We start from the raw sequence: 20,455 nt of genomic DNA, 5'->3' as shown, positions 1-20,455 counted from the left end.
AGGAAAATGATAATGTGTTTCACGGCTAAAGGAATAACATTACAAACATATGGCACGGTGGAAAACATAAACACAATGAAGAATTGTGAGTGGAACAGGTATTATTGATAATACAAAATTAAGGACGTAATCTGCTTTTCCAGGTTTTATAAATCATAGCGTAGTGCACAAGAGCAATTATATTTTTAATACATTCTTAAGTCGGCTCTCCTATATGGTGTTAGCCGTTCATCTGTTTCTGTCTGAACTGCTGAATATATATTCAAGGACAATAATAAATCATTACACGGGTATAGAAAAAAGGTGCATTTTATTTTATTTATAAATCGTACAACAAAAAATTAATATACAAGTCATTAATGAAAAAGGCATATCCCCATACTTGCATAACGCATTTTTCTCCTCTCCTATTTAGAGAGTTATTTTGACAGGTGAAAGACAGAACTTCCTCAATTTCTAACCTAATCCGAGTCAATGTAAAAGTATTTGGAATAACGGGTTGTGAGTTAAAAAAATGCAGCCAGCTCCTTCCTACCGAACCACCTGGTTGGGACTTTAATACTTTGTGTTTCAGGAAGCATATGGTAAATTAAGAAAAACATGGCACAATAATATTAACCCTATTCCTTTGCTTGCTCGTAGAGAACACAGTATTGATGTTTGCACAGTTGAGTTTTTTGCTACTGCGTGGGTGCGAGTAGTCTAGTAAACGCCCATGGCACACCATAGTGTGCGATGGCGATGTATACAGTTGTGTATGACATCGCTATTACTTGAGACGGCTTCTGCAATCCATGGGTGGTTCAGGGCATATTTTCAAAACTCTCCCAGGAGCCTGCGGGAGACTCCTGGTTTTTCAGGTAGTCCCCCGCACTCCCGGAAGAGTGAGCACCCCTCCCATTTCCTAGTGAGGCAGGCAGAATGGGGAGATTAATATAGGCAATCCATGGATTGCGGGGGTGGGGCCTAGTCATTGGCGTTTCTATAATGGGTGCAGTGTGTACGAGGCACACGGGCCCCCAGGTTCAGGGGGGCCCACCCCGCACACACTGCACCCATTTGCTTAATACTTACCTCTCTGAAGTCCCCCGTCGAAGCCATCCCTCTTCGGCAGCGCAATAGAGTTTGAACACTAGGGGGAACAAACTCTATTGCGCCTGCTGAAAACTCCGGAAAGATGGCACGGCGGCTATTTTTCCGGAGTTTCACGCATGCGCATTAGCAAAAGCTTCGGGGAAAATGGCCACTGCGCCGTGTTCCCGGAGGTTTGCGAATGCGCAATAGAGTCTGTTCTCAGACTCTATTGCCGCTGCCGCGGATAAGGATGGCACCGCCGGGGGACTCCGGAGAGGTAAGTATTAAATCCTGTGCATCAGTCAGAGAGGAGGGGGCCCCTGAAGCAGAAGGCTGCACACGGGCCTCCTCCTCTCTTAAAACGCCCCTGGGCCTAGTGATGCATTTCTATAATAATGCAGCATTTTGGCCCCTCCCCTATGCAGATATGTGCCGATCGTTCCAATTTTACTTAATGATGCGACCAGCACAGCCCCGCCCACCTGCATCTCCTCTCCGGGCTTCTCTCGGTCAAGGAATCAACTAAAGTTGGTAAATATGGTATCTATTGCATACAGCTAGGTAACAAAGGACACAGCAGCCCCCTTGTTTGTGTGGTCTTCCCCAATTTATCACACTCCAGAAGGCACATCTGCAGTAAAGGCAGTACATCATTTGCCCCATGGCGCATCTCTAAATTGGGCCCTGTGACCCTGCAGCTGCATTATTACCTGTAACTTATAATTCTTTGTTGTTACGATTTAATCAAACACACTCATACTCTACTTTCTCAAAGCACCCATTAGTTCTATACTGAATGTGCCCAATGTTACACAGGCCTGGTTATCCAGCACACACACGTATACATCATACTCTCTAGGAAACATCCAGGAGACTCCAGATTTTCGGGTAGTCCCCCGGATCCCCAAGAGAGTGGGTGGATCTTCTGCATCCCACCCATTTCCAAGTGAAGTGGGCAGGAAGAGGAGAATAATACCGGGAATCGAGGGTCTGTGGGGAGGCGGTGGGACCAATATGACTCGGGATTATGTCATGTGGGGGCGGGGCTTAATGGCAAAAATCACCCTAGCCCCGCCCCGTCAGTGGCCGGCTACAACCTCCTCTTCTGGCTTCTCCTGGAGAAGAGTTAATAAGAAGTAGAAATCTTTACTAAGCATATTATGGGGAACCCATAGCAACTTTTCTACAGCCTTGTTATGTTCAACCAGCTCAGTGTAGATTATGCAACATTTGGAATTGAGATCAGTAAAGGCTAACTCTACTATTGTGGTCCCCAAAGCCTCCTATGCACGCTTGAATCTTGTTCTATCTACAGTCATTTTCTACAAACCCTATATCGGTGCTTAAGCAGCAATTCCATGTGCCAGAGCTCTTGCCAATCTTCAGAACTGAACAGATCATTGAACTACCAGGTTCAAATCTGATGGTGCTGGTAAAATGATGCAGTGAAGGTGGAGGGGGGAGAAACAGAGATAGAGGGTTCCCTTCACTCAAACCCCCAAAAGTTTCTACAGCTTCAAGACAGGTAAGTACTAAATACACCCCATATACAAAGGGTTCCGGTTGTTAGATCGACAGTGAAAAGGTCAACAATGACCGACGTGGACAAAAAGTCAACAGGTACAAAAATGTTGACACACAAAAGGTTGACATGGATATAGGTCAACAGGTACAGAATGTTGACATTGGAATGGCTGTCACAAAAATGGTTGTCAATTTTTTTTAATTGTTTTTTTTAGGGTTAGGATTACTGGAGCTACGCACTATGGAGTTTACTGGAGCTGGCATAAGGATAAATATTAATAGTCTTAATTTGCACGAAAAGCTCCAGAATCTGGGGTTATCCTTCAGTCCCATTGGGCGTGTACAATTCACTTTGAATGTTATGTTCATGAAAAGGAAACAGCTAACCATCAAGTTTATAAAACAAATGACCATGTAATTAGCTGGATGTATATAAAGTGACACTCTACTATTTTCTTGGCCGAAACATTTATGAGCCTGGGTTACTTTCGGGTACGAGATATTAAAGAATGAGACTCAGCTACTGTGTAAGTCATTTGCATAGATATAATGAACCTACAAACACTAATTGACATTTTAAGTTAGTGATATTGATTGTAGACACAAACAATAGGGGGAGATGTACTAAGCAGTGAAAAGAGTGGAGAAGTCAGTGGAGAAGTTGCCCATGTCAACCAATCAGCATTGAAGTAACATTTATAATTTGCATACTATACAATTATACAGTACCGCTGTCCACAGGCTTGCTTCTCCACTCTTTTCACTGCTTAGTAAATCTCCCCCCAAATATTTATGTACGTTTTTCCCCAAACATGTTTGATTCTGGCTACTGTATAACTTCCCATCACATAAGTTTATGTTGGCCAATCATTTTTGGCGTAACGATTTCCTGATGTTGCCTTTGTGCGTTACTCCCTAAAGCTGTATACTCTATGTACGTCATCTTGATATTCATTTCTTAAAAAATGCAGTGCACCTGTTTCTATCACCTCTGTCCATCCTCTTTTGCATGCTAAATTAAACTTGCCTAGAGGTGGCAGTTCTGCATCAGGGCTGAGCACGACACTCAAGGGAGCCTCTTTCCTTAAGGGCTACTACTAGCAGATCATTATGGAGGCTTCTTCGGATGTCCACGAGGAATGAGGCACAAGGAGTCTGTGCTGAGCATACTGAAGGTAGTGGAATAGACACTGCGACCTGCGCTTCCCTGGTGTTCACACATAAGCTGCAGGACAGAGAGACACAGCAAATACTTCTGCAGGCCATGTTTCCAGCATTTGCTCTGACCAGAATAAATTGCTATTGGTATGAGCGTCATACTGTAGATGAATGATTCCAGAGCCCGTAGAATTTTTTTACAGGTGCTTGTTACTCATTCCATGTGAAAAATGTTGCCGTTCATTCACAAAGCACCGAGGTGCTGGTACACAGTTTTTGGGTAAGTTGACCTCAGTGTATGCTGGTAAATAAATGGTGAGATCTGAGCGGCACGCATCTGCACTCGCACAGTCCCTATCCAGCCGCTTGCAGAAGTCGCAGTTATCACTATCAGGACAGACTTTCTCCAGTCTATGCTTGGTGCAAGGGATCCGTCTGAAATCACAGAGGGTAACCTGCATTTCTGACTAAACGCTCATGACATGACTTCAGACTACTTAGCCTACGTACAATCGCCCTGCTGCCAAGCGACTACGTCCTTTCATCTGCAAGTGCGAGGCAACAGACATGTGTACCACATTGCATCACACATAGATGCATGCCCCAGAATGCGCACCCAACAACACCTAGGCTCTGCGTCAGTATGCCTGGATGGGCATGGATGCATTTCCAATCACACGCCCATTCTTTTGGCAGACGTCTTCTGAAAACATGACAGCATTCCCCATTGTGCACAACGGCAGAAAGATCTGCAGAGCCGCATCTGAAATCCCACCTCCTACTGTTTAGCACCTCCCCTTTCACTGAGTAAATGATTCCATTTTACTCTTAAAATACTGCTCGGTTTATGGCTTCATTACATAGCATTGCTCCACACAGTATATGTCCTCCTCTATGACAGTGCAACATGGAGGTGTAAAATGGGTTCCACTGAAAGTCTAGGGTCTCTACCCTCTTATTGGATTTCAGTAATCTTGATCTGCTACACAAAACTAAGTGCACTGGTATGCTTACTTTGCACTTTGCTAAGAATGTCTTTAGTCTGCCCAATTTTTGACTGTACATGTGGTGGAAATCTAGACCCACCTGTGCAAATCGAGGGAAACGGCAATGACTTTACACTGCTCAGTGGACAAATATGACCTCCACAATGAGCAAATCAGCTGGTACATTTGTTTGAACAAGGCTGAGAAGAAGCCTATATAAGAATATAGGATAACCCAAGTTGCAAGAGTACCATAATTTGTTTTTCTTTGAAGGCAAACTAATTCAGTGCATGTTTATTTTATATTTTCCTGGCACCTCTAAAATGAATGTCAGGGTTAACCCGACACGAGAGTGACTAAAGTTGTCCTTAGACTGCCAGATATAGCCACTCAGCCCAGAAAGTAAGCAATAAAATCTATATCCAATTTGACCATACATGTCAATTGCACAGGACCAACTATTGGGTGCCTGGTCCAAATGGTTGAAATTATGGGACAGAATGAGCACGGTAAACTAATGACTACACACTGTCATCGCCCACATTTTCCACAAACCAATTGACACCTTCAATCTCTACCAGGTGTTAAGTGGGATTTCTGGTGGTCTTGTACAAACAGCAATTATTGGTCAGCCTGATCAAAAACGACCAACTGCTTGTCCAATGTACTGCAAATGGGTTGTCTTAACCTAGCTACTACATAGCTCAAATGCCAAGTCAAAGCAACACAAAACATAAGAATTTGACGGCAGATAAGAACCTCTAGGCCCATTTAGTCTGGCCTAAACACTTGCACACTAGAGTTCATTTTTTGTTGGGAGCCAATTAACCTACCAGTATATTTTTGGATTGAGGGAGGAAACCGCAGTACCTGGAGGGAAACCCATGCAAACACGGGGCAAATATACAAACGCCACACAGTTAGGGCTGTAGTGGGAATTAAACCCATGACCTCAGTGCTGTGAGGCAGTGATGCTAACCATTACACCATCCGTACAGCCCTAAACCACACTCAACCGCACAACATGTCTGAAGATGACCCTGTTGATTTTCATAGAATCATTCATAGGCACATTATTAGGCACAATGTTTGAAGGCCACACCTGTATAGAGCCTACTGTCTTTTGTGTGGCCAACATTAGAGGCAAGGCTCTACAAGCTAAAAATGAATCTTTGAAAATCCTTAGGCATTCAGGTGACAATCCTGAAGTCAAACGTCTTAGCTGCCCTCATTGACTAGTCTTTGAAATCCATCCTCCACATTCCTGCACAAATGTGACAATGGTTGTCTATCAAGTAATTATCGGGAACACTGACAGCATTCAACAACCGGTCAACTACAGCAGCCTTAAGAAAATAGATTAGGCGTATGAGGCAAACTTTCTATCCTGTTTACAAAGACTCATTTGTGAAGGTATGTTGGGCGGAGCAAGAATCCACTTCAAATGTTTTTCTTTGCTTCTTGCCAACAATAAACCAAGGTTTAAATAAGTGAAGGTCTAACAGAAAAAGACTTGACTCATGGAGACATCTGCTGCCAGGTGACACAGTAACAGCTACATGTCGGCACTGACTGTCTCACTTTTTGGGTGTGGGATTAGAACATTAAGGCTGTGTAATGGGCTAATATTTTTTTTCCATTATGTGAAATTCAATTAAACATTCTGTGGCTGCAACGTCCACGTGCCAGAAGTACTTCTGTGCATTAAATGTCTTGAAAGGGCGGCCACATCCTTGAAAGAAAAAAACTTGCAAGATGTGCAATTGCGTATAGTAAAGTCGTCTTTCCTCTTTCGTTGCTCAATAACTTTTTATGTAACTGTATGCATTTAGGGTTCTTTTTAAAAAGTGCATATGTGCCACACTACTGCTTGAGCCAGTACTGATGGGACTGCTCCCCGCCAATTCACTAAGAACTAGTGACGTCACTGAGGCATGCAGCTGCTTGCGCACTAGTGGAGTGACTTGTGAATATATCAGACTGTGTCCACACAATGAACGCCTCCACTTTGCGTAGGCAACAGGCACAAGCAGCCATCGTTGCCATAGGTCTATCGGAACACTTCTGACTATGTACAATTGGTCTAAAATATGGTCCAGAAAGCTATATATCACAATGCAGTCTTAACACATAGGGGCCGATCTCAGAAATTTTTGAAAGCGCCAATCATTTACAAGGCAAAACCATGCCTTGTAAACGATTGTCGCTTTAAAAAGACGTCTGAGCCTATTACATATGCCAATAGGCTACAGGCCCTGATGTATCAAGCAGAGAAAAGAGCGCAGAAGTTGCCTATAGCAACCAATCTCCTAAACCAACTGTCAATGGGTTAACCAACTCTAAATACAAACTGGTTACAACATAGACATGTGTCCGTGTTTGTGTGTGTGTAAATATATATATATATATATAAAATTTTATATATATATATATATATATTATACATACACATATATATATATATATATATATATATATTCTAGAAACTGTTTATGAACTACGGAAATGACAAACAAAAAGTTTTGTCTGTCTGTTTGTTCGTTGCAGCATCATGCAAAAACTACGGAATGAATTTGGATCGCAATTTCACTATTGTATAGCTTAGTGACCTAGAAAGAAACTGAGGTATGTATGATCTCAATGTGACATCACGGAGAAGAGCAATAAAGGAAAAACCAGACGCTTGACACTCAGCGCACTGAGAGTTGGTGTTCCGATCATGCTTCTGCAGAACTTGACTCCGCCCAAGTTATGCAACGGAACCCGATCTAAAGTGACTGCTCTGCAGAGGAGCCTAATTAAGGCTTAGATTCTATCGGGATCAGGCGCAGGTGAGACTGTGTTTATGCCACGTATACCCCTTATCCCCAACGATTTTCCTTTTCAATTCAAGCGCCTGCAGTCTCCTGTAAGTTTCTGCATCACTATAATGATCAACAAGTTGCAGGAATAAACGCTCAGGGCTGCAGGCATAAATCTCAGGACCAGCTGCTTCTCCCGTAGGCAGCTTTACATAGCTTGCTCACGAGGTATTAGCACCAAGCATCTTTTTGTGTTTATCCCTGAAGAAAAAGGGAAGTCTCATGAGTACAGAATGTATAGGAAAGGAAAAACACACAAATCCAGCCCACTTTGCTTCTGCGTAAGAAGTTCTGAAAATTTCAGCTATCATTGTGATTCAGACTTACCCCGGCACAGAAGACTATAACCCTACAGAGCTAAACGAGAAATCATATAAATAGTCTGAACATCTCCGTAAAGTGTTTGTTTTAATACTGCTAATAATACCTGACGGATTTTCCCGCAAGGGTCAGATACCTATCACAACACAGCTAGAACCTCATTACCTCGCCCACAAAATGCAATCATTGTTATTATGAAACTCTGATCTCAGTAGCAGTTTGAACGGAAGCTAAAATAGCAATTTCTGAATAGAAGACATCCGATGCATTAAAACACTGTACTTTGGGCGAGGGATTATTAAAAGTTAAAGTATAAATTTTTTAACATAGACGTAAATCATTCTGGTTAAAACATGTGAACCCTCACTTTTGACTCGAGATGCAGAATAAAAAAATCTAGGAATGAATGTACCTTGTGTCGATGAAGCTGAGATTACAGAGATCTTAGTCAGTGACTAATCCTCAGCATCACTCAGTATCAAAAGTGACATCTTTAGGTCTTAAGAAAAGGTGCTAAAACTGTAATATTTACCGTACGTTTGTTACACAGATTAAACTAGTCATCTTGATATTAAAAAACACTGCAGCACCTGTACATTATTTATTGCAGTTTTCAAGAATCCGTAATAGATGAATATATCGCATTGGACTGGGACGTGATACAAGAGAACACTACGTGGGACAAGGGGGGCGAAATACATTATTGTTGGTGTTTTTGTTAGCAACATCGCTTTTTTTTATTTTATTAAATTTGACATATATATATATATATATATATATAAAAGTTTGCATGGTGGGTGTCTAAGTATCCCAAAGCGGTACTTGGCGAGACAATAAATGAATTTCATCATTACGTAAATAATACTTTTAAGTGCAGGTCTATTTGAAATAAATGGGCCCCACATCTTCCAAAAATCTCTGGTTAAAAAAAATAGATATAATTTAACCTTTTATATCTACCACTATATATCTTATTCTTTATATATGAAACCTTTGGGTTTTTTTAAGCACTTTTATTCATTTTCTTTTTCTTTGGTACTGGTAGTGGAACTAGAAGCTCAAACTGGGCTTCTAGATATAGCTATGTGTGCAGCGGACAACCACATACGTTCAGGAGACCGAAGCAGGGGGGTCTCTTTATTCCTCTGGATAGCTTATACCGTGGCAGCCGAGTATCACTAATAATGTTTAATTACAGCAATAAGTCAGTTTTTATCGCTGTAATAAGTAAGCTTAATAAATAAGCTTCACAGAGAGAGTGAAGGGGTAATTTTCATTAACTGTACGTTCCTGTCGCCCACAATGATAAAACAAAAAGTAGCAAAAACATCTATTGATCGTTCCATCTTCCATATTAGTGTTTTAACCAGATGGAAGTAAACCACATGCTACCATATTTTTAAGAGCAAAGTTTCCTTAAGAAGTGCTAAATTTCAGGCTTTTTTGGTGAATAACAAAATATTTTCCACATAACCCTGTTTCCCACAAGCCTTTAAGACCTTGGGGGTGGGGGTGCTGTGGGATATAAATAAAAGTACATACGGCTTAAAGAGCATTTTTAGGAACTAGTGGGAATACATTAATACACTTTTATATGGAACAGACCCTAATACTGTACATACCAGTCAGATTTCACATTTCAGGAGCCGCTGGAGTTTTTCACCCCTGTTTTAAGGCCGCTGAGAAAAACCGACATTTTTTTTGGTCATCTGCAGTGACGACGTGTTTTAAATATTCTTTTAAAAATAAAAATAAAATGAGTAAAAAAAACAAAAAAATCCTAATTGTCTGGAACTCTATACCTACCCCGTGAGTTAATACTTCGTTATCCTACCTCGAAGCCATTTACATATATGTTTGTCTTTTCTAGACCAGATATGGCTGTATGTCTGTTCTAAGTTTACTAAGTTAGACGTTAATAAAATCCATGACACTAGGCAGTAATACAGTAATTCCCATCCTGCACCGCAGGGCTGCGTAATTGAAGCAATACTTTTCTAAGAGCTGTACGTTAACACTAAAACTTGACAACTGCACTTCTGCCCACAGGAGCTGTGCCCATGAGTGGGTCTTTAAATGCCAGACGTAATCCTGAGTTTTTTCTTTTTTCTTTTTTTGTGTACATTATTATAGCCTTGGGCCTGAGAAAAGTGATATCATAGAAAAGTCACTTGTAGTAATTTGCCAAGGAGATAAACAATCAAATTTCAAATGCAAAGCTAGTAAAACATTAGAAAATAAAACACTGTACAAAATTCATGGCTTTTTGTACTCGATGTCCAACCAGAATGGCCAGTAATCGTCCTGTGCAGTGGTGAAGTGGATCTCGATCACTGTATGTGGACTCCAGATGGAACTTGTGTATTTCACCACCTGCTCCTTCTTCCCTTTGTAAACTTCTAGATTCCGCTCACAGGATTTATCATTCCAGTCCAAGCAAAACAGATGAGTCAGTCCTTGTCGTGATCCATTTAAAAAAAGGAGTATGTTCCTGATTTTAGTTTATTCCCAGTTGACTATGTTTCATTTAGAGCATCTGATGCCTCTCCTTTAAAATTCAGCAATTAAAGATAAAATAATAATCAGATCATTAGGACAATACTAACCCATTTGATGCTGGAAGGGAAAGCATCGTGCTAATAGCTTACTGGCTGCCTTACCAGGCGAAGGCTACAATGCTTTGCTCAATGTAAACTGCTGCTGGTCTTCTGCTAATTCTCAACAAGAGTCTTCTGTAAGGTCTTCTGTCGGTGTAAATGTTTTGGTTCTCACTTGTGATCATCTCATCATCCTCTTTGAAGAACTGGGTAACTCATTTTAATTCACACCAGACTGGAACTGCCGTAGGGGGAATAGGTCTTGGAAATACCTGCTCAACACTGTACGCTTCCCTTCAGTTTAACGTAGCGTGATGGTCTCCATATTTATCTCCACAGCCCCGTAGGAGTGGACTTTTTTATCCTGCAGCCTATCTATAGCTGCTCCCCTCTATCTGAGCTGGTTAGGCTCACAAAAGGAATGAAAAGATAATATATGAAAATACTCATAATGTAGATCCAAAAGAATTGTCCTACGTTGAGTCTAAAGAGTCTAGTTCGAAGACATCATCGCTGGATGGACTTGTAAAGAAAGAGTGTCCAGGTGGTCGATTGTCGTCGGGGCTACTAAGGCCCAAACTTTTTTCAAAATCCAACAACTGTCCCATGAAGTTGAAATTGGGGGAGATGTTGGTCTTTTTGCGCTTGACAAAATCGTAGGCATCGTTAAGGGACAGGTTGAGCTTCTGCATGAGGTAGGCAACAGTGACAGTGACGGATCGACTGATGCCCGCCAGACAATGCACCAGTACCCCACAATTGTGGGAAGCTGCCTCATCTGTAAGAGAAATGGGAAGAAACATGGTTACAATCATAAAAGAGGGAAGGTGTTCCATTGGCTACCGTTGTGATACTATTCAAATCTGAAATAAAATTTGATTACAATGGTTTTCAAAGTTATTCTGAGAACCAGCTAAAATGTTGTCATGTTTACAAAAGCATAGTAAGGGGTCTGAGCACCAAGGAACCAGATCTGTGCCACTTACCGGAGAACCAATTGAATGATTCCTTGGGTGCCAAACGTCTGGATCACATGGGAACCAGATAACAAGGTTGATGGAAAATGGCACACACTAGCAGATGATAGTTATTGGTGGACTAGACCTACCTGCAGATCAGGGATGGACTGGGGCTCTAAAAAATCCCTGTTGTTCCATGACAAGGGGGCATGGACACGTCTCATGTGTCTCTGGATTCCGGGTGGTTGAGCCCAGAATCGGGAGACAGAGTTGCTCAGCCAGCCCCTCTCTCTGTATTACGGGTGGCCGAGCAGAGCGTCGGGAAGCTGAGCTCGTCAGCCAGCCCCTGGCTCTCTATGTGCCAGTCTTTTAGGCTACTCTTGCCCTTCAAGCCATCAGCCCTTCTGGTATTTGCTGTAGATCCAATACCCATTTGATCAATCCCAATACTATTTAAATTGGGTTTGCTTGTCTTTGTGACATATTCATTAAGAAATTTGAGGTCACTAGATGGTTTTCCAAATTGCTATCGCTATTGTTTATCGAAAATTTTAAGTTTGTGACTGTTCAGCATGTCTTGGACTTTGAGATGTAGCAACTCTGAGGTGGTGGACAAATTCATGTGGGACCCAGTAGCCAGCGGGAAACACTTAAGAACTAGCAGGATCTTTTAAGAAGCCACCAATAGAATGGATACCAGCAGACACCTACAATAGCATACTATTATTATTGGGAAAAGACAAATTTGCCATTTGGCAAACTTCATATCAGATATTTGTTTCATGTCCTAGGTCCACTGTAAGGGGCAGGACGCTGCATTGCCGAACCCCATAGCAATTAGATATTGGCCCAGCCTCTCTAGATCTCGCAATGCTTTGCGCCCACGCACGTAGGTTGTTACATAAGTGGTAAAGAACCTAAGGGGCCCCAAAACAGAAAGCACACATGTAGTGGTGGTAGTAACATAACTGACCATTGTTTGCATTAGATGTAACACTGGTGCTTTCTCTGACTTTACCGCAGAGTGGGTCACATTATGGCTGCAACAAGCCTTGCGACCGAAGGGGTGAAACCGGGTGTAATGGGGCGTTCTCAAGTTATTTGCACGCATATTGCGGCAAGCTCAGCTTCAGAACCTTAAAGACTAAAATCAGTAACATATTAGATGGTTATTAGCTTAGCAGCGGCAGCATATCTTTGGTTATATGATGACAAAACTTTGGTTCAAGGAGAAAACGCAATGTTAGTATTTAACCCATTGCCAGTAGAAGACACTTCATCATTATCCAACAATATACATGCTGTCATCAAACAACACTCCCCATAACACCACTGAGAGGAGTAATATAAAAATAGCTCTCAGACAAAGACGATAAGTGGCAGAGAAAGAGGGAGGGGGGGCGTCCATTAAGGTAACCCTATCCGGGAGGCAGCAAATTGCCAGTCTGAAGGACGGTCTCAAAGACATGCAGACACAAACTTGTCCTTAAGATGCCCAGATAGCTAGGCGCTGAGGTTTATTTACAGCCTAATATTTATTGCCACTGTTGTGCGATCAATAGTTTATCTAAGAGCAGATTGTTAGAGCTGATCTAGGTAAATACAACATAGCAATATGTAAGACAATGGTGGGAATTTTAATTAAAAGGATAATACTACACAAATGTCAAAATGACTCTTGCCATGTGTGTACGGTTCATCCTATACAATAAGCCTTATCCTGAGTAGGACGCAAAGTGACTGGTTTGGCGTGAAACTTGATTTATTGCCCTATGTTAGTGCAAGTCTAGGTAGGGCTGATGTGAGAAGCTGTACAGTCTTAAGCCGTTCCGCCCAATGCTATTCCGTCCACAGTCAAAACCATCATGATTTGTATGCAAGAGAACCGTTTGAAACAGGCTTTCAATCACTGTACGCCCAACTCAGAATAGCACACACCCTCGACCCTCCCAGGACAAAGCTCTGTCCAATCAAATTGTCACCATCCAGATACCGCCCCCCAAAACGCCCATTTCATAGAAAGACAGGTCCAAACAAGTTTCATCCAATTCAGCACAGGACGGATATGTAAAAATGCGCTGTATGCAAAACACACATGTACATCCGTACAAGAAGATATATCCCACTTGGAATCAGTACTGTTTAAGGGAAAGGGAATGGAGGATGACTACTGCACTAGTATTATTGTTTCATTTTATTTTGATTAGCCCATATATCAATCACGGTTAATCCAATCAAGTTTGGGGGTGCTGCCACAGACAGTAGTGTTGCCAATAAAGATACAGAGAATTCAAAGAAGAAGAAAAAGCGACAATCAAAGACCAATCCTTTTTCTTCTTTGATTTGTCAACTTGGAATTAAGCCCAATATCGGTAACAGTCCTATACACCCCACACGTCAGATGCATCCACTCGCCACTCAAGCACACTTATTCTATAAAATAAAGACACCACAACTGTAATTGGCGTGAAAGGGGTCAGCTTTTATTTTCTGACTGAGAGGAAGGCCTATTAAATACTAAAACTAAAATGTAGACTTCCCTCTCTAACTAAGGTGGCGGGGAGAAGAACGGTTAACATAATAAACGTAACATGGGTGAAAAAAACATTGTAATACAGAAAAAAGCAAGCAATAAAAAACATATGTGTGAGGGAGCCTTCTGCCCCCGATGTTCCGGGATCGGCCTCCTGCCTCCATCCCGGACATTGAAAAATCAAAATCCAAGGACAGGGGTCGACCTTCTGCCACTACCCCTGCCCACCAACAGTTGTAGGGACGGAGGTACGCTCCGCCCCTACGAGGTAAAAAATCGGGCCACCGGCCCCGCCATCCACATATGTTTATACCAATTAATGGACTCCACTTGGTAAAGTGATGCCCGTAAACTAATTCAAACGACTAAGAAAAATGTTTCTAAAAGCACACCCAAACTTCTAACCTTGAACTCATAGTTAAAATTAAGTAACCGTTCGGAAACCGGCCACCCAAAGCCGACACAATCAACACAGCTGCTGAACAGAAACCAAGTCCCCAGGGAGGGAGGGCGGGTCACGAAAAGAGCTGAAAGAGAGGCAGGAAGTATCCTGCCACCTGCATATATGCATGACAGGCCAGCCCCCTCTCCATGATCCAGCCAATAGGCCCCCGGCCCTCTCTCTACGTTCCTCCCAGCAAAAAACATTAACCCCTCACAGGCCAAGGTGATGCCTCGAGCGGCGCTGCGGAGGCCCAGACGGTGCGTTTATGCCGCTATGGTCACATTATGTTCCCTACGCGGTCTTAAACCCCACACGTCAGATGCATCCACTCGCCACTCAAGCACACTTATTCTATAAAATAAAGACACCACAACTGTAATTGGCGTGAAAGGGGTCAGCTTTTATTTTCTGACTGAGAGGAAGGCCTATTAAATACTAAAACTAAAATGTAGACTTCCCTCTCTAACTAAGGTGGCGAGGAGAAGAACGGTTAACATAATAAACGTAACATGGGTGAAAAAAACATTGTAATACAGAAAAAAGCAAGCAATAAAAAACATATGTGTGAGGGAGCCTTCTGCCCCCGATGTCCTGGGATCGGCCTCCTGCCTCCATCCCGGACATTGAAAAATCAAAAATCCAAGGACAGGGGTCGACCTTCTGCCACTACCCCTGCCCACCAACAGTTGTAGGGACGGAGGTACGCTCCGCCCCTACGAGGTAAAAAATCGGGCCACCGGCCCCGCCATCCACATATGTTTATACCAATTAATGGACTCCACTTGGTAATGTGATGCCCGTAAACTAATTCAAACGACTAAGAAAAATGTTTCTAAAAGCACACCCAAACTTCTAACCTTGAACTCATAGTTAAAATTAAGTAACCGTTCGGAAACCGGCCAACTGCCAGGTTACCAACCTGCCGCCGCCACCGAACAACTAACTAGAGGAGGGGCTAAAAGCCGACAAAACTAACGAAACACTAACTAACAACAAACTAAAAACTAACTAACGCAACGAAAATCTGAAATGACTACCTAAGGGGACCGAAGAACGTGAATAATGTCATCCAGGAAGATCACCATGCCAGCTGGCGACAAATGCACCCCGTCAGACCGGTATAGAGTCGGATCCCGGAAGGAGATACCACTGTGCGGCACGACCAGGCCACCGAGATGCAAGACCAAAAACAGCGGATATCCAAACCGGCCAACTGCCGCCCTAAGCCAGTCCCGCAGGCCGTCCCAGCGAAAGCCTCTACGCCCCAACCAGCGCACGGCCCGCAGCTCTGGAAACCGAGTCGTGTCGCAGGCCAGAGCCGACCCGGACAGCCAATAGATGTACAAATGGCCGACAAACCATATAAAGTGCGGATCTAACCGCCGTCCGGTAAAAGAAGGGTGTGACGAAGGTGAATAAATGACATAAAAGATAGCATTTTTAAATGGGCAACCTAACTGCGTCCCTAACGGGGATTGAAAGGGGGGGGGGGGGGTTGGGCCACCCAATTTGACTTGAGGCAAAAACAAAACTTTGTTAGCCGGCAAAAGCCGTAGTAAAACCAACGATAAAACAAAAATTCCTCAAGGCCCCCGCAATCGCAAAATGCAACTGCGACGAGCGGCTAGTCCTCAAATGGGCGCACTGGGAGGAAAAGGCCTGATATAGCGTCTGACTGCACCAGACCTCCACCTACCCAGTGCCCGGACTTCGACTTCGGACCAACCCGCCGCAGCGGCTGCTGAAGCAGCGCCGATGCGGAAAGAGTGAGTCCCATAGTCGGCCGGAGAGAGACCCAGGTACAGAAGACAACGTCCCAAAACCGACCGGAATTGATATCTGGTCAACGGGGAACAGTCACGATGGACAAGCCACCCGGGGGGCGTTGGAGGCCGAAGGGACGAATAAGCCTGGGCCGCGGCAACTGGACAAATGCCCCGCGCACGAGCCCGGCCCATTCGAACCCACTGCCCCCTACCGACTACGTCAGTCTTGGAGCGCTGAATCCTGCACCACAAACCGTCAAGGCGTACGATGACGTGGGCTGCCAGCATGGGCGAGGCAGAAGTCCGAGAGACGGCCACCAGCTAGTCCACCCTGAATGCACCGTGGAAGGCCATCGTAAAGGCCGCCATGAAGAGGCGAACTTCGTATCCCGAGGAGCAAATACTCCGGAGGGATCCCAAAATCCGCCGCAGCAAAGCACCCGTGATTGGCAGGCGAGTATCCGGGAGGGGCGGGAACGCCCGAGCCCAACCTTTCAACACCCGCCGGAGGAAAAAGGACTTCGTAAAATCCGCTTCCCCCCGAAGCTGCAGGAAGTATGATATACCCGCCAAAATCCTGTTAACAGACGCCCGCGAAATCCCGTCGGAGTACATCATCCAGATATAATCTAAGAGTAAATCGTGAGAGGTCTTACCACGCTGGCCTCGCTCCAGGAGGAAGCGACGCCACCGCTCCCAGGCGGCACGATAGGCCGTGAAAGTAGCAGGGGCCAACGATCTGTGGGCTAACTCCTCCAATCCGGGTGGATGACCTGCCACACATAAGCAGGACATAATTCCCCATGGATTAGCGCTGCAGGAGCCAAGCGCCGAAACCGCTGCCAATCGCCCCGAGACAGGGCATCTGCAATTTCGTTACGCACGCCAGGGACATGTTTGGCTCGCAACGTAATGTTGTTTACCAAACATAGCAAGACTATCTGCGCAAGGACCCGCAGGACCGGCAAGGACGTGGATTTTTGGCGGTTTATGGCAAAAACCACGCCCATATTGTCGCACCAGAAGACAACCTGTTTGTTACGCAGGGCATCGAACCACAATTCCAGAGCGACCAAAATGGGAAATATTTCCAGCAACAGCATGTTCGTCGTGAGGTCCCTGCTAAGCCAGGCCCGGGGCCAGGGACACGCGCACCAACGGCCTGCAAAATAAGCTCCGAACCCGTAAGCGCCAGAGGCGTCCGTGAAAAGCTCCAGGGCTGGGCTAGACACAGCCGCCTCTTGCCAAATACAGATGCCGTTGAAACGAACAAGAAATTCGTCCCAAATGCGCAAGTCCCTTCGGATTTCGAGAGACAACCGAAGAAAATGATGTGGGCGTCTAACCCCCACGGTAGCCCGTTCCAATTTTCTACAGAAGACCCTGCCCATGGGGATAACCTTGCAAGCAAAGTTAAACAGGCCCAAGAGGGATTGAGCCTGTTTAAGAGTGAGCTTGCCCGCCGCCAGCGCATATAGGATACCATCGTGTAAACGCAACACCTTGTCCGCAGGGAGCCTACACAGACCACCGACCGTATCAATCTGAATCCCGAGGTAAACCAAGGAGGCAGAGGGACCCTCCATCTTCTCAGGTGCCACCGGAACTCCGAAGTGTGCGAAGAGGGCAAGAGCCCCCTGCAGCAAGAGGACGCAGCGATCCGAGTCTGATGGGCCGATAAAAAGGAAATCGTCCAGGTAGTGCGAAATGCCCCGTTCGCCCGTCTCCTGCTGGAGACACCAGTGGAGGAAAGAACTGAATCTCTCGAAGTAGGCGCAAGAGATGGAGCAGCCCATAGGGAGGCACCGATCGATGTAAAAGCCATCGTCCAGTTTAAAACCCATAAACCGAAAGACGGACGGGTGCAGCGGAAGGAGGCGGAATGCTGACTGGATGTCCAATTTACACATCACTGCCCCCGGACCAAAAGACCGGATGGTGTCAATGGCTGAATCAAAGGATAGGTAAACAACCCTGCACTGATCCGGAGGGATGGCATCATTAACCGATGACCCCGGAGGACAGGACAGATGCTGGATAAGGCGAAATTTTCCCATGGTCTTTTTGGGCACTATGCCAACAGGGGACAATACCAGGTCTGGCAAGGGGGGTTCCCGGAAAGGGCCAACCATCCTACCTAGCGCCACCTCGGCCTCCACCTTCTGGCGGAGCACTTCCGGAAATTCCCTGGCCGAGCGCAGGTTAGTACCCGTCCCGGGACCCACCCGCCCATGTATAGGCAAGGGGAAGCCCGACGCGAAGCCCGAGTGTAAGAATTGGGCGTCTGCCGGCCGCGGGTATCGTCGCAGCCAGGGAAGGAGTGCCCGAAGTCTAATTGGGGTGGGGGCTGTGGCCAACGCCAGAGGCCGCGGGAGCGCGACTCTGCCGGGTCTGTGGTCCGGAAGCCCCTCCGGCCCCAGGACTGGGACAGTCCTTAATCCCATGGCCCCCCCCACATCGGATACAAGAGTGACGAAAACGACAGCGGCCGCCTAAGTCGCATTCGGCATTATTAAAAGCGAAGCATTTTCCATGCCCCGCGCGCCCTGAACCGCCGCGAAAGCCGTCAGGACAAGAAGCAGGACGCTTAGCCCACCTCCTCGTTGTGCCGCTTTCCTCAGCGCCGGCCGAACCCCGAGTCAGTTCCGAGCACAGTTCCACATCCTTCTTACCGAAGTTATAGATCTGCCGCCCGTGTTGTTTTCGCCGAAAATCCTCATCATAACGACGCCAGGCCGACCCTTTGTACTTGTGGTACAGAACATGTATGAGGAATTGATATCGCACTATGTTCATATGTTCGTCCGGGCAGGTCTCTAGGTAACATGCAGCAAAGATCAACATGCATCGTACCAAATTCGGGTAGGAGCGCAAAGCGTCCTCGCTGCCCTGCCCCTTTTTCTTAGCTGAAAGTAAGGCTTTCCGATCGTCACTAGTAAGAGCGAAAATATTTACATATTGGCCCTTACGGATACGGTCCCTGACCCGGGGCCTAAGACCACGTTGCACCGCCGTATTAGCGCAGTGCACGGTGTCCGATTCCACCGAGACTTGGGAGGCGGACAAGGTTGAATACCGACGCTCGCGCCGTCTGCGACGCTTAACCCTGTGCAAGCCGCCGTCAGAGGAGGACAGGCCCTCCGAAGACGTGGAGGCAAGGGAAGAGTCCGTGTGCCGACGCCTGCGGCTGCGCCTGCTGCGCTTGCTAGAAGCCCTACGCACACTGCTGCCGACGCTAGAGGAGCTGGAGTGAGTACCCGATCCCAAGCCGCTAGGGGGTGTAACCGCGCTTCCCCGGGACCAGTCGGGGTCCGATGAAGACTCACCTGCACGAGAGGGAACACCATCCGTCCCAACGGCCACCGGATGACTCGCGGATGCACCAACAGACTCCATTTCTGACCCGATGTCCGCGGCTGGGGAGACAAAAGAGACATGGTTCCCCTGCACCCCCACCGGGCTTGCCGCAGTCGGGACCGGGGCAGGCGGGGGAACCGTCGCGCTAGAGGACAGAAGCGGGCCAAGAGCATGCGCAATGCTATCTGCCAAAGAAGCAGCGGGCCGCCCAAGTCCCCCGGGTACGGAAAATAACAAGGGCGCCACTGCCGACACCACAAATGGCGGACAGAACGGTGGTGTCCACCAGGGGTGCAGCCGACGTGGCGGGCGTAGGAAAATGAGAGCCGCCACGCGAGTTGTGCTCTCCACGGGAGGATCGGAAACCCCCCGTTGGGAGCAAGGACCCGGATGATCCCCCACTGTCGGGCGTCACGGTATCGCCGTCCCGCTGTGAGAAATCCCGCGCCAATCGCCCGCGCCGCAACCTCCGATCCCGAGCATTGGCCACAGGATGAGAAACCGAGAGTCGTCGCCACTGGAAGGAGGAGGCGCAACGTCGGAAATGTGACCCGTCCGCAGCAACATAGGCGGGAGATGACCGGCCACGGGGAGGGGCGGAACGGACACCCCCCGACGGCGCACGCCGCCCCCTGATGGGGCGAATAACCCCGGTCGGAGCCGCATGGCCATGGGCGGCGGCAGCAGCGCCATGCGCCAGGCGCGGTATCCTGGAAAGGGGGGGGGGGCGCTCCGGGGCCACCCCCGGCAGGAGAGGCCCGGTGGGCCGCTCCACCGCGGGCGGACGCAGAACGCCCCCGCCGGACGGGCCCCGCCCTATCAGAGACAGTTAAAGGAGGACGCGCAGTAGAGGGGCGGGGGCGACGCCCTGCCC

At 46.4% G+C, this 20,455-nt stretch overlaps 1 protein-coding gene across 2 annotated transcripts in view; it reads right to left on the bottom strand.

The window, feature by feature from the left end:
- Positions 1 to 308: 308 nt before the first annotated feature.
- DUSP9 (dual specificity phosphatase 9) overlaps positions 309 to 20,455 on the bottom strand; it is a 123,707-nt gene continuing 103,560 nt past the window's right edge. For both annotated transcript variants that reach the window (XM_063936329.1, XM_063936330.1), the window contains exon 4: positions 309 to 11,299. In XM_063936329.1, coding sequence (XP_063792399.1) covers positions 10,995 to 11,299 — 305 coding nt within the window. In that variant the 3' untranslated portion in view covers positions 309 to 10,994. The remainder of the gene's footprint in view (positions 11,300 to 20,455) is intronic.

The sequence above is a fragment of the Pseudophryne corroboree genome, chromosome 8 (assembly GCF_028390025.1).
Source record: "Pseudophryne corroboree isolate aPseCor3 chromosome 8, aPseCor3.hap2, whole genome shotgun sequence".
Taxonomy (NCBI): domain Eukaryota; kingdom Metazoa; phylum Chordata; class Amphibia; order Anura; family Myobatrachidae; genus Pseudophryne; species Pseudophryne corroboree.
Note: the sequence above shows the minus strand (reverse complement) of the source record. Positions and strands in the feature narration are given on the sequence as shown.